This window comes from Centrocercus urophasianus, unplaced genomic scaffold (assembly GCF_019232065.1).
Source record: "Centrocercus urophasianus isolate 14NV4802_14NV808 unplaced genomic scaffold, USGS_Curo_1.0 seq_10, whole genome shotgun sequence".
Taxonomy (NCBI): Eukaryota; Metazoa; Chordata; class Aves; order Galliformes; family Phasianidae; genus Centrocercus; species Centrocercus urophasianus.
Genome location: NW_024884142.1, coordinates 69,209,500 through 69,223,386, shown reverse-complemented (window position 1 = coordinate 69,223,386; position 13,887 = coordinate 69,209,500). Strand labels below are relative to the sequence as shown.

Below are 13,887 nucleotides of genomic sequence, written 5' to 3'. Positions count from 1 at the left end.
TAATGCCACATAACTTAAAATGTAACACACTTGGCTTCTGCTAGATGGGTGTTCATGAAAAGGTGTTCATGAAAAATGTCCTGTAGAACTAGAAATCTGACTCTGTTATATTCTTAATTGAAAGAAGAAAGGCAGACTTTTTAATATGAGCTCAGTCAGAGGAAGACATCAACAAAGAGTGTTTTGTTGACTGTCAAATGAGAAAAACAAAAAGACTTAAATTCTTTCTCTAATATTTCCTTCCAGGGTGACTCATCAATAGAAACTCCCAAGAGCAGCAGAAGAGAAGCCATACAGACAAGCTGATAACTCAAAGAAATACTCTTTTGAGTTGGGGGTTCAGAGTGGAGCCATCATGAGCGATGTTACCATTGTGAAGGAAGGCTGGGTTCAGAAGAGGGGTAAGTTCTACCTATTAATGCAAAGTTCTGACTTGTAGCTGTCTGTGTGCAGTGGCATTGTACAGTTATACTGTGAGCATTCTTGATTTATCTTCTGGTCTGCAGCAAGCTAATCTGACCATATGGAATTAACGGCCATTAAGACCTGGGTCTCGTTAATACTTAACCCTCAGAATTGCCCCTGTTTATGTGGGTAACTGTGACAGTAAGGAGGTAGCTGTTCTCGGTAATTTCCACTTAACCTTGCTGCTGCAGCTCCTGTCACTCCTGTATCAGACTAAATATGCAGTGGTGGCAGCTGTAAGTGGGAATAGAGGTGCACAGTTGGAGGTTGTGTAGAAACAGTTGTGGATGCAGTACTTTGCGTAAAACTCAATGGATGCCAAAATGTGGCTCAGCTGATATTACTTACTCAAGTACTCCCCATAAAATCAATGTATTACTTGTGTAAAGCTCAATGTATACCTAATTGCTCTGCAGACCTGGAAACCATATGATTAAAGAATATGTTCCTAATTATAAGCCAGTCTAAAGCAGTGTTTTTTCTTACACTCTATTCCTGTAAATTCTTGAGATGTCATTTTATGATCTGTCACTGCGCGATCTGGAATTTTGGGATGGTTGCCGTATGCTGGGCTTTGAATGGGAAACCTCTGGAAACACCTGGCATTCGTATCAAGTAATCAACTTTGAATGAAATCTGTGCTTTGTGGTGCTTTGCTTGGGGTTGTTGTTGTGCACGTGATTATTTCCGAAAGAAGATCATCTCTCTTGCAGAGAGAAGGAGATCTGTATTAAAGAGGAACGCATACCGGTTCTATCCCAGAAGTATTTAGATGTGAATAGTATGAATAAAATGGCTCTTTAATTTACATAGAAATGCTTTGTTTCATTAGCAGTGTGCAAAGACAAAGATCATTATTAGCTTTCTTATTGCAGATTGACATTAAATGTTAAAGAAGGCAAGAGAATTGTGGAAAAAAAGTTTATTATCCTGTAATTACTCCTGCATAATTGTATTGCAGTATTTCATTATGGATATTGAAGATGAAAATTAGCTAAATGGCATGAAGCTTGAGGCCTGCTTCCTGTTTTGTAGTATTATACTTACGTATATAACGAACCAAATTTTGCAAGGCTAGAATTATTTTAAAATTTTGAATTATTCTTCCTTCCCGTCTTCTTGCTTGCTGTATTTGGATATCTCATTTCATTTTCTGTTTATTTCTTGTAATTTCAAGCCTATTAGGATACGATTTGGATTGATCGATCTTTTTCATTCAAGCCCAATAGCAACTCTGTGATATGTATTAAACAGGGTCCCAGAAAGGACTGTGGTTTTGTATAGTGAAATTAAGTGTCGTACTGAGCATTTGAAAATTTGAAGTGTAAAACAAAGGTTCTCCTTCTCATGCTGCTATCAATTAAAGAAAAGCCTACTGAATTTTACATTTTGTTGGTTTTATTGTTTTGTTTTCAAATTAAAAACATTTTATGACATTCATTTTTCCTCATTTTAATGAACTTGCAGCAAATGTATGGTTGTTTTTTTCCTTCTTGCTCTAGGTGTTTTTTTTTTGTTTGTTTGTTTGTTTTTTTAATTTGCTCCTATTTCCTTATTTTTCTGTGTCTGACTTGTTCTGCTGATGGATTCAATTTTTTTTTTTTTTTTTTTTTTTTTCTGAAAACAGAGTGAAGTGCAGTTTTACGATGTCAAAAATTTGTAACCATTTGCTTCAGTACTTATACATTTCATGTGATTACAGATTCTACCCAGGCTTTGCTTTGGAATCAGGGTTGCTAAGCTAAATATTGCCAAGGAAAAGTTAAGCTAAACTTAGTCTCTGTTGTGAAAGTTGGGATTTCCCTGTGCTCAGTAGACACCTGACCAGCTGAATATTCTCTCTCTGTACCAAGAAGCATCATGGGACTGGGTAAAGTAGCACTGCTTCTTCAAGCTTTAACGCAATTACAGTTTTTAAAGTGTGCTTTCTAATCATTCCCACTTGACAGCTACTGAGCAGTTTGAGCTACGTAGAGCAGTTTGATATGTACATGCTAGTTTCCTTCCGGAGGAAATCAGACATGGAATCTCCTCTCTGTGTACGTACTGCGTGGATTTCAGCCTCCAGCTGGGGAATGACCATACAAACCCAACAGCTTACAGCTGGTACTTTGAACAGTTGTAAGCTATGTGGATGTACAACATTCCTTCTGAGGCACCAGACTGAATTTAACTTGAAATAGAACTCGTAAACTCTATACACTGTAAAAGCTGGGGCCTGGGTACCAAGTGCTTCAGTTGACTGATCTGGTTTTATTATGCCAAATTACTTGGTTCTGTGAATATAGCCTAGGGCTTTTAAAAATGGTTCCCTTCAACAGTCAGGGAAGTTTGTGGTACAGGAAAAAAAGCAGAGCAATCTTTTGCTGCAATTCAGAACCTAGTCAGGAAGTATGAGAGTGATGATAGAACTGGGATGAAGCAGAGTACCAAAGAGCCAGCTAATCAGAGGCTGTTACAAAAGAGAGGTAAAGGAACTGATTATTGGAATGAGAGGGGAGGACTGATAGTTGAGCTGAGGATCTCTCTCCGTGCTGAGATTGAGATAGAAAGATGCTGAGGAGTAGAGGGTCTGTTCTGTTAGTGCAGCGTATTGTGATTCTTAATGGCTGTGAAATGCACTGAGAAAATATTTGCTTAATTATCCTTCCCACTGTATCCCTGTTAGGAATAGAGGGCTGATATGCCTGTATGTATGTTTGCAAGTCTTTACACCTGCTCTTGAGCACAGAGTCAGTATGATTCCACATTTCTGGCTTCAACATGCTGTTGTGCAGTGTATGTTTAAGTGACCAAGCTATTACAATATTCCTATTTTAAAATCACTCAGCACTCAAAGTAAGAAATGCCAGAATTAAGTTTATTGAATTAAAGATGATCATACTTGGGTTTGAATAGTCTTTACAAGCAGGTGTTTCAGTGTGGTGAGAGTAGATGATACTGAGAGAAGTTAAGCTGAAGGTTGTACCTGAATGCTTATACTGGCAGAAGTGACAAGCTGGAAAGGAGAATTTCAGATTGTGTATGGATTGAAAGCCAGGAGAAAGCAAAGTCTGAGAAGCTCAGTTAACCTCAGCAGAGGTCAGAGCCCATGCAGTATGTGAAAGGAGATCCTGAGGCACAGGGCTGGACCTGCCTCAGCAAGTGATGCGGTCCAGTGAGAGCAGATGCAGAGACTGCAGTACTTAGTGAAGAGGACCTGGTACCTACCTGCACTCACAGCATTTGCAAGTGAAGTGGGTTTGGTCTGGTTTCTGTCTGTTTCTGTGCCCCATTAAAGCAGTGGTAGAGCTCCAGAGTACATCTCGTAGTTTGCTTTCATCTGAAAGAAACCAGATTTGTGCACTCCAGGACTGCTTCATTCAGCAAACAAAAGTGCATTAGCCAGAGTGATAGGAAGATTCGTTGCTAGAGTGCTCTCCTTATCTGAGCTAAAGTACTAGTGCAGACTTACCCTGCGGGACATCAGAACTTGTCTGAGCAAGATCCAAATGTATGACATGAATGGTTTTTGGATGTGGTGTTTAGTAGCTGCTACTCAGTCAAGAGAGCAGTGAGAATGGATTTTGTGCACATGATCTTACAGTTGTAGGTGACTTGTTGCCTCAGATCAAGTCCTTAGAACCAAGCATCTCATGGCCTTATGTTCCTGTGCTGCTGGGAAGATAGTCTTGCAATGTACTGGTTGAGTATGCTTTATTTCCGAGAGGATAATCATTTTCCTTTCTTCCCTCTGTTCTCCAGTCATTCCTGTAGCCAGAATAGAAAAATGTTGTGTTGTCTACTTTTGTGATTGTCCTTTTTAGATGACACCAACTTTCTTTCCTTCTAATGCATAGAAGTGAGAGGGACATGGTCTTAACTGAGAACCTGAAATAGACTGATTCAAACCTTGCTGCTGATTTGCAGAACACGATGTTTATGCAGTTAGTGTAAGGACTCTGCAGTAATTGCTGAAATTACTTCTACATTTTGGCTTTGCTTATAAGCACAATGTTTTGCTGAGCGTCTTTTCAAATTATTTAAGATTTAGTCTTTTTAATTTTACTGAACGCAAATTGAATGTCTTACTGAGTGGGGATATATTCTGAATATATCAGTTTGGAAACAGCTGTTTTTTCAAATGGATGAACTTGCTTAGTCTGATTGGAGCATATCATTATGAAAGAGGTTTTTATGCATATAATTCAGGTGGTTTGTTTCTTTTTCTTTAAAGCTAGTTTCTTGTGTTGTGGGGTTGACCTTGTCTGTGGTCTATAATAGTCACAACCATTAGGATTAGATTTAACAATCGTTAATAACTATGCTTAATTGCAACCTAATTTCTTTATATACAACCTGTGCTCAAGATTTCAATTAGTTTAAACATGGGAAAAGTTTTAAATGTCTATGTTACCATGTTATTAAAAGATCATTTGGGACAAAGGAAAAATTGACACAGTTTTAAATTGAACGTGTCAGATAATGTGTGTGTCTGTGTTGAAAGAGTAAAGGTTTTCTGTTTGAGGAGAGTAGACCCAATGTGGATTACAGAACAAAATAGCTAAATCATTACTTAAAAACAAAATGTTGTCTGTTTAAGTCTGTACTTCTGTACTTCACTTACCAGATGTCTGTTGGGCTTCTACATTCAGGTGTGTTAAATGAGATAATGCTGTTTGTTGTGGCCATCTTTACATTGTTTATTATTATATTTTTTTATGCAGATTATGTGAAATAGATAATGCATACTGAGGTGACATTAATCATTGTGTCTCTTGTCCTCTCCTTATCTTGCAACGCTTGCACAGTACAGCAAAACTTGTGGATGAGTTTTACAGGGAGGGAACTGGAGTATAAAGCTGCACTAATTTAACCGTGATAACTTAAGGCATTTGGTATAATGAGATGGAGGTTGAAAAAAAGAGATGTTATGAAACTTTCCTGTAACTCCTTCAATAAGTGTATCATTTGAAATACTTTAATATCTTTTTCATTCAGATATTATTTATTTATGAAAATATATAGCTTTTTGTAACTTCTTGGTATCCAGAGTAGAATCACCTGAAGTAGAATTAGCATTTCTAGCCTCATAGAGATTATAGAGTAAGATCTGTTTGATTTATTATGATGAGATTAATACAGCTGCCAGTTTGTTCTCATTTCTGTAGTTCAAGACAAGATGCAGATATAATGGGATTTGGGATAAGAAATAAACATGTGGAAAATATTTTGTGGTGTTATATCTGTGTTATAATGGACGTTAGGTTTTGCAGTGGAACCAAGCCCAAGAAGATGTTAATTTTGGAAATGCTTGCTGGAGCTTGAATTCTTGTGGTATGTTTTTTTTGGGTGGGGGCAGGAATGCCTTGATTGAAAAAATAATCTTAGAAGTTATGGTACTAATTGACTGTTATTCACAACCTGTCAGAAATCTTGTTTGCAGATTGTCTGAGTTATTTGAGTAGTTTAACACACCTCTAACAAAGACAAATTTAAATAGACTGTCTTGAACATCTGCTGCAGAAAGTAGAAAAAATTTAAGCCATTTTCTAATTGTTTTAGCAAATGGTAGTTTAAGGTGAAGTCATCATCACTGATGAACCACTTGAAGCTAAACAAGTTGTTGAAGTTCCATTAAAGCATTACATAGAAGTTAAAGAGTCAGTGAATGTAGAAGGTGGCTTTGAGGAACTGACCAAAACAGAGAAGAAATGACAATAAAAGCTTTATTATATGAATGTTTATACATCTAAATTACAATATTTTTTTATGTTCTCAAATAGATATTTTTACATCATTCACTCAGTTAAAAAATGGATCTGTAATGTTGCTTGCAGTACTTTGCTTCCACATCCACCCTGAACAGGGAGCTGAGTATGTATGCAGAGGCTGTTTTCCTGCAGCTACTGGCACAGGAAAGGGGCCCTCCATGCCCTCCTCCCTGACCCTTTCACTTTTCATTTGAGTGCCAAGTTCTTCTTTTTGGGAATAATCATAATCTTTTTAACCTCACTTCTCCCTGACAGAAGGTCAGAGCCACATGAAAGTCTGAAACTTGATGTATGTAAGATGAGGGTAAGATGAGGGTGGGATAAATAACTATTTATTCCAGGTACTTTTTAGGTTGTAAATTTGTGAGTGTTGCTTTATCAACCCTTTAGCTTGGATTAATATAAGTTTCTACGCGTAAAAGCACTATGCTGTAGTAGCTGAAGCCTGAGACACAATCAAGAAGCACAAAGTAGTTCCAACAGTCCCAATATTTTTTCCTCTTCGTTGTATTTGCTGAATGCTAGCATAAGTAATACAGACATGCTTGATATCTGATTTTGTTTCAATTTGTATTGTGATATGGCCTTTCCCCTATTCTAAATGTTTGTATAATTGTGATTCTGATTGATATCTGATTGATAAAAATGACATTTGTCTAGAACTGTGTTGTAGATAGCAGTGTTCTGTGTGTGTTCTTTAATTGAATATGTTTATTCTCATCACAACTGTGTTGGATAGAAAATGCAGTAATGCGTTCAGAGGGAGAAAGGTGTTATGTCTGTGTTAATAGGATTTTATCAGAGGATAACATTCACGGGAGTATCAGCATATTTGACTTTGATGCTGTTGATTGTCAGATATTTGTTTTCTTGAAAGGGGGTTGAGAGCCTCAATATCCAAAGGGTATCCCTGTTATTACCACTTTTCCAGTGGCTTGCTTCTGGTGCTTATAATTTTAGTCTTTGGGATAGGGGGAAAAAAAAGGAAGACATCATTTGGCCTTTCACATGTTCTGAGATTTATGGTGTAAAAGTGCTTCTACTATTGCTAAGAACAGCAGTTTGCTTGTTACACAGGAAGACACCTAGGCAGTGGTCTTTGGAATGTTTCAGGCAAATTGGAATTGAATTTTCTTGTATGTCTATTCTAGTTCCTATGTAGTGATTGCTGCCTTATTGTCTGTGTTCTGAATGGTTTTTCCAGTCACTCTTATTCCTACCAGTTTGTTACCCATGAGGGCAGTTCTTTCCAAGAGACAAGGTTAATGTTCTGTTGCAGGGACTGGAAGGCAAGATGCTGACAATTCATTGTCCTTGTCCTACTCACAGCCTTTCTGGCCTGGCAGTGCTGTGTGATGAAATTATACTGTTTGGGAAGAATTGGAGGAACTGTTTCTCAAATACAGACTTTTTTTTTTTTTTTTTTTTAAAAAAAAAAAGAAAAAAAAAGAAAGCTTAAGTAGTAATTCTGTATAATACTTATGGCATTCTGTAATCTGTTGATTGAACTTAAATCTCCTTGTGTTTATGTCACTTTCACATTAAATATTTTAACATTGTAATGACAACTTGCTCACAATATTAGAGTTTTTAGTTTCTAAGAAGTCATCTTCCCTCACTCTATCTATTTGCCAGTCTGACCAATAAGTACATGCCAAACCTACTTTTGTTTCAGAGGCAATCCACATATCCTGCTCACCTCAGCTGGGCTGATCAGCTTATGCCTCTGTGGGCTGTAATTATCAGAAACGTTAATAAGGTCAAGAACTGTGACTCAGAATTAGGTCCTGAGGGTGTTTTAGGGCTGGGTGGAGAAGTCAAAGGTGTAGGGCACAAATACAGAAGAAACAGTTGAAACTGCAAAGTGAGATGCTGAAAAATCAGATTTGGGAGGAGATTGGGCTAGTGATCATTGAAAGAATGAATGAAAGATGGAGGACAAGGGAAGAAGGTTTTGTAACCAATGAAGCGCTATCTTGATTGCTTTTCCTTCTTCCAGAGGAGCTGTTGACCCTTTGTGAACATCTGTGCAATCTATTGGCAAAATGAGAGGTTTTCTTCCCCAGCAAATATGGAAAGAAGGTGGTGGCAGTGCCCAGGACTTAAACATGATGATAACTGACTGATCTTTTCCCAAAGTGCAAGCAAAACTGTTGTTCTGACCTTACTTGACTTGTGTGGGAATGATTTCCTGGAGTGGACTTTGACTAGTATCTTATACAGCACAGCATAGTCAAAAACTGCCTGAATATGGTCTGGGACTACCTGACTGAGCAGGTGCTTGGACCGAGTGACCTCCACAGGTCTCTTCCCACCTCAGGTGTGCTGTGATTCTGTGAATGTGATGAGGGGAGCTTAGATTTTGATGTGCATACTGTGCACGTTTCCAGTGCTTTGGTTTGGACTCATTGTCATGCCTATTCATGGGCTGAATGCCTTGTAGCAGTGGGAATGTATTAGGCACAGTTGCAGTGTAAGCCAAAACTTGTAATAGTTGATAATCGGGAGATTTGCTTCAGATATGTACTCCTTATCTGTAAAGCAGATGTATCTTTAATCTCATTTTTTCCATCCCTCTTCAGTACCATCTTTAGCTGTGCCATAGGTGCTCTGTTGATTACTCTTCTTGCAAATCAGGGCAGAATCTAGCTACATTACTTTGTAATTAGATCATTGTCTACAGTTTACCATAAATTCTGAATTTATTAACGTTCTTTATTGTAAGATTGCTTTCTTAAGGCTAACAGGAAAATAGGAAATCATTGTTTTGCATGTCAGCACACTGGTAAAAATTACTTGTCCCTTTTCAAGACAGATTCAGAAGTTCACTTTTGAAAAGTTAAGTGATTGTCTTCACAAGGGTACTTAATTACAATGTGATAGCATATTAACTATGGGAAATTAGAAAGTCCCCAATTTCATTTATTGTCAACATTTTTACCTTGAAATTCCAAATTATTTAATCTTCAGTTGCGTTTGAACAGTTGAACTGTAAAAGATGTATTCACTTCCTACTGGTTTTCTGTTAGCCACATTGTCATGCTGAGAAAGTTACTGGATCCAAAATAGTTTTCACAGAGAGCTACTAACTAGCCTGAGATAATGAGAAACACACTCATGAGAAACTGGAGAGGGATCTTGTAGCTACTTTATACAAGTCCTTTGTGCTTTTGGCTGCAGTAAACTCAGGGACAACTATCTAACGAAGAAAGATGCATGAGGTGGTAAATCATGTGAGGAATTGAGCCAATGGAATCTTAAATTTGGTTCTCAGTATTATGAATTTTAATTTTTCTGAGCTAGTTTCCCTCAGTTAAAATGGAAATAATATTGCTGCTTCACCTCAGGGGCTTCTTGAATGTCAGTCTCGTAGTCTTCATGAAACAAGTGCTTCACATTACTGTATTCCTGCTTGTATAGAAAGTGGAATGAGCCTACCAGTAGTTGAAGTTAGCATGAAGGAGAAGCAATGGATGATTTTGTTTTCCTGACATTTTGCAGAGGAAGAGGTGAAATCTCTTAGGAGTGTACAAAGTGTAGTGTTTATAATTAGATGCAAAAAAACCCCAAACAAGCCAGTAGTCCCTTACCAGTTCTTAAGGTTCGGTGTTTTTGCCAGATGTCTTCCAGAGAGAATGGAGGAAACTCCCAAAGAGCAATCCCCAGGAGAGGATTCCATAGGAACACGGTGCCATCTCTCCTACACTCTTCTGACCAAATGAAACTGCAGTTGTAGCAGTGGATGAAAATAGATACAAAACAATGTGGTTTTGTACAGCATAGATTGCTTTACTTTAAAACTAGCGTTCACTATGCTCACTTTCATATCATTATTCCAGGTTATGGATGCTGACTAATACATTGGAAACTTTTCTGACCAAGTTTATTCTTATCTTGAGAAACAGCAGCAACTAGTGAATTTTAATTAGGATCCTGTGAACTTGCCCCTGATAGATGCAGTTCCATGTTTACTTGGAATGTGTATTAAGTGGAAGCTGTTTCTGAAATGGGGGAAGTGTCATGTCCTTTTCTTGCACTGTTGTGTTGGCACTTGTGTTCGTAACGGTCGCGGGGTGAATCATACCAGGAAATTTATCTGGCTGAAAACTAATCTATTTTTATTTTCTCAGCTAACTTTCAGATGGATTGTTTCCCTGGTCTGACTCACCGTGTAGCTGCACAAACAGTAGTGCTGGCACAATTGGGAATGAGCGGCTGGAGGTGTGGAGGGGCAGAGCATGTCCCATGTATTGACAGCCTGCACCTTCCCATAGCGTAAATGGGTTACAAAACTGCACCTAAAAATTAGGCTGGGACTACAACCAAGCTGCAGCACAATTATTTTGTATTTTGAGATTGTTTTCTCTCTGTAATTCCTGTTTAGGAAAGAGCCAGTGATTTAATGTCTGTGCTGATCCCAAACTTGATTTAATTAAAAAATGCTGCCAGGTGGTTAATTCCCATGGGTTTAAAGTTTTTGAACAAACAGTAACTTGTAAAAGAGTAGTGACTTGGCCAATGTCTGAAAAATTAAACAGTGCCTTAATCCAAGTGATACAGTAGCTTTGTAATCCTCTCTGATTTAGGGGCTTCATAAAAACAATGTTTTTAAATAAAAAGCCACCCTTGCAGCAGAAGGACACCCTTCTGAGACTGTTGAATTTGTTGGTTTCTGGGTATTATTTGAGATGTAAACCATACTTATTGTTTTCTGACTTCACAACATGCATTCTGTGTTAGTGGACTATCAGTGAGACTTCAGATAATGTTAATTTTCAGACCTGTGAGTTTTTGCAGAGTTTGCAGTATTCTGCAATGTGACTGCAACATTTGGTAAAGTTCCTTTAAAAGTATGTTGTGGCATAAATTCACTCTTTGTAAACCTTCTTCTGGTTTTGTTTGGTTATATAGCAAAATTTGGAGGAGGTTCAATATCTTTATGATTATATCATGCATGAAGAATATCTGTGAACATTTTTATTTAGGATCCCTTTGGATGTTTTTCCATCACAGTCAAAGCTTTACACATTTCATTTGCACCCTGTGGAACCAATGTTGGTACATAGGGTCTTATGCTGACGAACTTTTTCCACACTTTCCCCAGAGGAAAGAGGGAATTGTTCTCATTGTAGTGCATTATTTCTGATTTGTAATAGCTGTGTAATGCATATTTATGTGTGAGCTTTTTTTTTCTTTTTCTTTTTTTCCTGTGCCAGACTCCAAAATGTCATTAATAGAGAATGCCACAAAAGTTGAGGGTATTGGTACTGTCAAATGTGTTGATAAGGAAGGTTTAAATAATCTGTTGTAGATATGGAAATAATAATAAATATTACCTTTGGTAGTAAAATTTGACCCACTTAAAGATTGTGCTATAAAAATTTTAGTATTATCTTTTTTTTTTTTTTTAGTGGATTTTTTTTTAGGAATATAATGTAATATTTATATTTACTTATGTAGCTATTGGTATGATCTGAATTTATTATGTTTGCTTCTTAAAATGAATTTTCCCATAAGAGTTATCAAGTCACAACACCAGAACTGGGTGAAATGGGGGGGGGGGGGGGAATGCTATTTTTATAGTGAGACAGCGTGATTGCAAAAGCATTACTGTCTGAATGTCCATAGTGTGTCTGCCCTTTCCTTACCAAAGAAACTGTTGATGTCGGTATATCACAGCTGTATTGTAGGAGAAAGTTTAAAGTGATCAGATGCACAGTTTATAAGAAGATGACTTACCGCAATCTCTTTGTTTTTCCAATCAACATATTTAAAAATGCTCCAAATATCTTGTTTTCTTTAGAGTTCTTTGAAAATCTGTTCGTATTTCTTTGGGTGTGCATTTTTTTTTTTTTTTAAATACAAAGCAAGAAATGAATCAACTTGCTAACGTTTTAGTCTTCTTAAAATAAAATACCAACAATTGCTGTCTACTATAAAATGCAATGCATCGTAATCCAATGCTTGAAGAACACATTTTTAAATATTGTTTAGAACATGTCACGCAAGAGGAGAATGGTGTTTAAAAATGTACCATCACCATAAATGTAGATGCTTGTAGTGTACATGAAGACTTACAGAGTTAAAATCAGAAAGATATGGCTATATCTGAAAATGCTAGTTTCTTTAAGTCCTCATTCACTGTGAGAAGTGGATCTCTTTCTCATTTTTAGCCATGTTGAGTGTGCCTTTTCAACTATAAATTAATGTGAAGTTCTGTGGAGCCTGGGGCGTGGAGCAGACACTGACAGCAGAACAGATCTGGAGAACTTTCTAAGACGGTTGTGAGTGCAGTCACCAAGGAAATGGTCTTTATGTTCATGCTATGCTGTGCTGAGCTTTTTTTTTTTTCTGGGTGGGAAATATTCAGTAATGATTTCAGCTTCTACTGTAATTAAAGATTTTGTTTCTGGTTTGAAATGATAAGAAGTATTGTACAAATAATTTTCTTTTGGTTCCTACTGCAACTGCCATTACATTATTCTTGGTATAGAAGTCTGCCATTAGTTTGCTATGTCGTTCCCTTGGCCGCAGTTGTGTGAACTTGGTTGAAGGAGTTGCAGGTGAATTTACTATTTTTGCAGAGTTCTGAGCAGCTGGTGGGCCTGACAGAGAGCAATTGATACAAATGGGAAGGATGTAGAGCATGGAGACCTGTTTGAAAGATGTGTTGATTGGGCTGGGAAGGTGAATATCTTTGGTATGAAAATCAAATAACCATTGCTAGATGCAGTAACATCATAAAAGGAAAAAAATAGAGAAAGTTTGGTGTGACCGTATTGTTTCTGAAAAAATATTGAATATTTATATTGGAGAAACTGGTCATTTTTAATTAATTATGAGGTCACGGGAAGTTTCCATAACAGAAAAATTACATGGTAATTGCAGTAACTCCTGAGATGAGCGAGCATATATTTCAGTGACTGGAAAATGAAGTTAAATAGAAAAGCGCTCTTTTTCTTCACTGTTATTTATAAAATGGTATTATGTAATTACAGGAAAAAATCTAAGCAAATATAATTAATCCCTGGAAACTCCCAGCTCAAATACTACATTGAAAAGTGAAGGAATAAAAGAAGGAGGTAAATTTATCTATCTTGGTAATAAGGTGCCTGTCATCTGGGGATTCCAGTGCACGGCTACTGTTACAAATTGGCAAGGCAGCAGTTTCATTTACCAACTAAATAGGATGCGGTCATGAAAAAAATCCATGCTTTAAAGACCAGAGTGTGAAACTTCAACTTGGATATTTCTTTCCATCTCAACATATGGATGTGAAAGCTGGAAATCTAACAAAGGTACAGACATCTAAATGCCTTTGAAAGCAAATGCCTTAGAAAAATACTACGTATTAAATGGAATGAATTTATAACAGATGCCAAGATTCATTAGACAGCTCAAAAACCCCTTGGCTCTAAAGTTATCCAGAAAAGAAGATGGAATTATCATCTGGAACATATGTTAAGAATGAAGCCAGAGCATCTGTCGTGGAAAGCATGCCATTGGGCAGCTGGAGGAACAAGGAAAAAGCACCAACTGAAAAGAATCTCTGCATAGAACACCTAAGGTAAAAAAAAAAAAAAAAAAAAAAAAAAAAAAAAAAAAGGAAAAAAAATAGAAAGGGAAAATGAGACCTCACAGTGGTTGCAGGAGGGGTGGCTGGAGACTT

General features: G+C 37.2%; 1 protein-coding gene across 2 annotated transcripts in view; it reads left to right on the top strand.

Annotated features, from left to right (window-relative positions):
* The first annotated feature begins 257 nt into the window (after positions 1–257).
* Positions 258–13,887, top strand: part of AKT3 (AKT serine/threonine kinase 3) — a 133,343-nt gene continuing 119,713 nt past the window's right edge. Inside the window, exon 1 of one of the 2 annotated variants that reach the window (XM_042811592.1) lies at positions 258–401. In XM_042811592.1, coding sequence (XP_042667526.1) covers positions 356–401 — 46 coding nt within the window. In that variant the 5' untranslated portion in view covers positions 258–355. The remainder of the gene's footprint in view (positions 402–13,887) is intronic. The other variant, XM_042811601.1, reaches the window with a different exon arrangement.